The following is a 5,200-nucleotide window of genomic DNA, read 5'->3' on the forward strand; positions in this document are numbered from 1 at the left end:
GCTGGCGGCCTGAAGGGGGTTGGTGGGAGATCTGGGGGTCCAGGGAGGTGCGGGCTGAACCGGGTGCGGCGCGAAGCCCCGGGCAGGTGGCTCAGTCCCGGTGTCCCTGCAGCCCCGCCCCAGCCTGGAGCTCCAGCTCCCCCCATGCACCTTACCTGGGGTCCTCCCGACCCTTGAGCCCCCACAGAATGGCGGATGGAGGAGGAAGCCCCTTCCTGGGTCGTAGAGACTTTGTCTACCCGTCCTCGGCCCTAGGTAAGGACCAAATCCCACAGAGCCTCTTGCTTCCTTGAGCCTGTCCTGGGGCCTCAACCTCCCAGCCCCCTCCTCCCAGACCTGGCCTGCCCAAGCTGAGAAGGGTTTCTCCACAGACCCCAGTGCCCCCGAGCGAGGTGGCAGCCCAGCCAGGAAGGAAGAGAAGGTACAGGTGGGCACGAGGGGCAGGGTGTGGGGAGGGCCTGGGCCGTGGCCCCCCACCTGACTGAGGAAGTCCCTCTGTCCTCTCCCCTGCCCAGAGGAAAGCTGCCCGGCTCAAGTTCGACTTCCAGGCACAGTCCCCCAAGTAAGCAGCTCTGCCAAGCCTGGGCAGCCTCTGTCTTTGCGGAATGGTGGGGACCAGGGCCTCAGGGGACACCCCCAGAGGAGTGGGGATCCGGGCTCACCCGGCAGGGCCTGCAGCAGGGAAGGCGGTCCGGAGGCCGCGGCTTGCTGTGAGGACCTGGCTTTGGCCTGCAGGGAGCTGACTGTGCAGAAGGGTGACATCGTCTACATCCACAAGGAGGTAGACAAGAACTGGCTGGAGGGGGAACACCACGGCCGGCGGGGCATCTTCCCCGCTAACTACGTGGAGGTGAGCAGCCTGCTGGGAGAGAATTAGGGTTCCTAAGATGTGGAGCCTCAAGGGGCAGGAGCCGCTTCTCCTGAGTGGCTTTGCCCCTGCAGGCCTGGCCTGGTGCTCAGCATGCGCCTGGGTTGCTGAACGAGGCTGACCCTGATCCTCACCCAAAGCCACCACCCCATTTGGAGTCTGCCTTTCTAGTTAATTTATTTTTATTTGAGGCAGAGTCTTGCTATGTAGTTCAGTCTTGAACTCACTCTGTAGCCCAGGCTGGCCTCACACTCATGGTGAACCTCCTGCCTCAGCCTCCCAAGGGCTGAGATTACAGGCATGCAGCACCACACGTGGCTGCGAATCTGTCTTCCTAAAGCTGTCCCTGTAAATAATCCTAATTGTAATTAGCAAGAATACAAAGTGGAGGGGCTGGGGATTTAGCTCAGTGGTTCCAGCGCCTACCTTGCAAGCGCAAGGTCCCGAGTTCAATCTCCAGTACCAAAAAAAAAAAAGAATGCGAAGTATATGACAATTTAGGAATCATATGAACATAGTACTTCATTCTGACATGTTACCTCCTTTTCCTCCCACTGCCTGGGGACTATAGATTGCCCCATCTTAAATATTTCATTTTATAGGGTTTCTGAGTTTCAGTGAGAAGATACTAAGTAATACAGATTTCTCCATTCCAGAGAGACAGGTTCTAGACCCATAGAAGCCTAGGTTAGCTAGATTATCTTTCATATTTGTGTCTTTAAGAATGTCAAACTAGTTGGGTGTGGTGCTGCATGCCTATAATCTGAGCAATCCTGGAAGGCTGAGGCAGGAGGGTTTCAAATTCCAGCCCAGCCTGGACAATTTAGCAAGACCTTGTCTCAAATAAAAAAGAGGGGCTGGCAATGTAGCTCAATGGCACTGTGCCTGCCTTGCAAGCTCAAGCTTCTGAGTTTGTTCCCTGATACCGAAAAAAAATTTTTTTTTAAAAAGACAGGGGATATAATACAGTTACCCCAGTACTGAAAAAAAAAGTAAACTGTTATTAGCATGAAGTTGCACTTGATGTTTCCTGATTATTCCCCTACTCCTCTTCTTTGTGGCACTGGGGACTGGACCCAAAATCTCATGTATGGAAGGCAAGCATTTGAGTACAAAACCACATTCTCAGTCCTTTTATTTGTTTATTTATTTATTTACTTTGGTACTGGTAATCAGTCTCAGGACCTTGTGTTTGTCAGGGAGGCAGGGTACCGCTGAGCTATATCCCTGTCCCTTTTATTTTTTATTTTGAGACAGGTTCTTTCTAAATTGATACGTTGCCCAGGCTGAGCTCAAACTTGTGATTCTCCTGCCTCAGCCTCCTAGAGTGCTGGGATTATAGGCATGTGACACCTCACCTGGCTTACTGTCCTTTTTTTTGTTTTTGTCTTTTATACTGAAGATGGAACTCAGGACCTTGTACTTGCAAGGTGGGCATCGGCACTACTGAGCTAAATCCCCAGCACAACTTACTGTCCTTTTAATGTCTCTAAAATGCGTAGTCATGTTCTGTTTTCCATTTTTGATATTGGCAATTTGTATTCTGGCAAGAGATTTATTTTTTTATTTAAAAAATTTGTGTTAGTCCCTGTTTGTGATATATAATGTTCCCATTCCTCGTGTCCATGTGCCCACATATACAACACATCATAATTCTTTTCTTTTTTTGCACATTTTAATCTATATTTTCTTTTGGTTGATTTCTGCCTCTTTATTATTTCCTTCTTTCTGCTTATCTTAGGTTTAATTTGCCCTTTCTTTTCTGGTTTCTTAGGGTTTACATTTAGGTTAGTGACTTGAAGCTTTTTTCCCCTAAAAAAATTTGGTGCTATAAGTTTACCTCTAACGCTGCTTTAGCTACGTCTCACAAGTGTCGTGTATTTTTTTTTTTTCATTCCACTTGAATTGCATCATTTCCTTTGTCACTTCCTGTTTGACCCACGGGTCAGGCTGTTTAATTCAGGCTCCTGAATTAATAGGCATCATCAGCCTCCTATGCTAACAGATTAACCTCTGTGACTCTGAAATCTCACAATGTACAAGATTCTGTTCTATCCATTATTTATATCCTGTTCTGTTTGTTTTGTTTTTTGAGACAGGGTTTTGCTATCTAGTTCAGGCTGGCCTTGAACTTGCTTCGATCCTCCTGCCTCAGCCTCCCGAGTGCTGGGATACAGACTTGCACCATCACATTTGGCTTAGTTATTTATATTTTAGCGGTGAAATAGTTGATTGGGTTCTTAATTTTTATGAGTAGGGTGAAAAAAATAGAGCACTGGGATTCTGGGCACCTGGTAGGGTATAAGGGAGGAACTGAGACACTGAACCAAGGAGCACTGGGTTCTCAATAGTGGTGAAAGGTAGCGAGCGTCCTCAGCTTTAGAGCTGTGCCCAGGTCCTCCCTGTGACTCAGTCCTCACTTCCTGCCACCGTCCAATTCAAGCTCTCGAATTGGTCGAGCTTCCATCTTTGCACTTGCCTTTTCCCACCCCACAGTGCCTGCTCCACTACTCACTGAGGTTCTTCCTCCAGGAAGCCGCTATCCCCTCCGCCTCCTGCAACTCCTCTGTCTTTTTTGTTTCTTTGAGACAGGGTCTCACTGTGTAGTTCAGGCTGGCCTTGAACTCATGGAGATCCTCCTGCATCAGCCTCCCCTGGGCTAGGATCATAGGTGTGTGCCTGTACACCAGAAGCCTTGGACTCTGTGCCTCACCCCCGGGCTATGTCTGCTGTCGGTGTCTGGGGTGGATGGCTTCCTGTTGGCCGAGGGAGCTCCTGCCCACGCCACCTTCTTTGCCGCCTCTCCCTCCGGAGGCCCAGGTGTGGGGTGCCTGCATCTCATCCGTCTCCTGCCCTTCCTTCTGCAGGTGCTGCCGGCAGATGAGGTCCCCAAGCCCATCAAGCCGCCCGCCTACCAGGTGGTGGAGTATGGAGAAGCCGTGGCCCAGTACACCTTCAAGGGGGAGCTGGAGGTGGAGCTGTCCTTCCGCAAGGTGGGTGGGGAGGTGGCAGCGGGCCTGGGCTCAGGGTCAGGTGTACCCACCTGTGCGCAGTCGTTCACATTTCCCACCTCTCTTAGAATATGTTCCCCAGAGTCTAGTCCTTTTTCAACGATCGTTACAAACTTCCAGTTTTGTGTTTCGGCTGCCTGTTGGTAGGCCATGAGGACCATACTCCGTATTTTTAAGGAGCAGATAGAAGTGTTAGACTGCATAATATGTAGAAAGGGTACTTTATTGGGCTGGGGTAAAACAGAGGGGAGAGCACTTGCCTAGCATGAACAAAGCCCTAGGTTCAATCCTCAGCACTAGAAGAAAAGAATTGTAAAAAAGGCTGGGGATGTAGCTCAGTGGCACTGTGCCAACCTCGTAATCACAAGGTCCTGAGTTTGATGCCTGGTACCAAAAATATATATATAAAAAGAGGAGCTTGGCTTCGTGCCACAGCCTGTAATCCTAGACCTCTGGGAGGCTGAGGCAGGAGGATTGCAAGTTGGAGCTTACCCTGGGCAATTTAATAAGACCCTGTTTCTAAATTTTAAAAAGTAGGAAAAGGGATAGGGATGTTGCTCAGTGCAAAGGCCCTGGTACCACAGAAATGGGCGGGGGGGGTGATTACCATATCAGACCCTAGGAAGATGCCTGTGTATGGTCTGGGGCTGTTAGGGCTTTTTTTAAAAATTATAGACTGAAGATATTTTGAAAATCGCTGTCCTAGAGAGTAGAACTGGTCTCCCTTGGGTTTATTTTGGGGGGCAGAGTCTGTGGGTGCTGCCCAGAAGCCCCAGCCAGGGACAGGGAAAAGCTGGTGGCTGGATGGGGAAGGCAGGGGAAGCCCCGCCCCACCCCAGGTAGTTCTGCCCTTAACGGCAGTCAGCTGGGCCCTGGTGCTTTGATGCGTTTGGTGACAGGCTGTCCCCGCATGGGAGGCAGGGGCTGGACTCGTCACTGCGGGGCGGCGCCTCTGGCCCTGCTGCTTTCCCAAGCCTGGGGTCAGCCTGGCCTGCATCTCGTAGTGGCAGCACCTTGGCTGCACTTCACACGGAAGGAGAGCAGCTCAGAGAGGGTGAGCAACTCACCCAAGACCACGCAGCGAGGACTGGGCCGCAGGCTCCCCTGCGGGTTGGAGACCTGGGGAGGGACAGAGCTGGGGACGGGGAGGAGGGGCGCACTGACCCTTCCCTGCCCGCAGGGGGAGCGCATCAGCCTCATCCGCAAGGTGAACGAGAACTGGTACGAGGGGCGCATCACCGGCACAGGGCGCCAGGGCATCTTCCCTGCCAGCTACGTGCAGGTGTGCCGAGAGCCCCGGCTCCGCGTCTGCGACGATGGC

General features: G+C 51.7%; 1 protein-coding gene across 1 annotated transcript in view; it reads left to right on the top strand.

Moving 5' to 3' along the window:
• The window catches only part of Sorbs3 (sorbin and SH3 domain containing 3), a 23,446-nt gene that overhangs the window by 14,259 nt on the left and 3,987 nt on the right, over positions 1-5,200 (top strand). Inside the window, exons 12-17 of the mRNA XM_033765558.1 lie at positions 44-255; positions 372-421; positions 516-562; positions 736-850; positions 3,736-3,861; positions 5,060-5,198. Of these exons, the coding sequence (XP_033621449.1) occupies positions 44-255; positions 372-421; positions 516-562; positions 736-850; positions 3,736-3,861; positions 5,060-5,198 (689 nt within the window). The remainder of the gene's footprint in view (positions 1-43; positions 256-371; positions 422-515; positions 563-735; positions 851-3,735; positions 3,862-5,059; positions 5,199-5,200) is intronic.

This window comes from Fukomys damarensis, unplaced genomic scaffold (assembly GCF_012274545.1).
Source record: "Fukomys damarensis isolate Sample0158 unplaced genomic scaffold, DMR_v1.0_HiC HiC_scaffold_18, whole genome shotgun sequence".
NCBI lineage: Eukaryota > Metazoa > Chordata > Mammalia > Rodentia > Bathyergidae > Fukomys > Fukomys damarensis.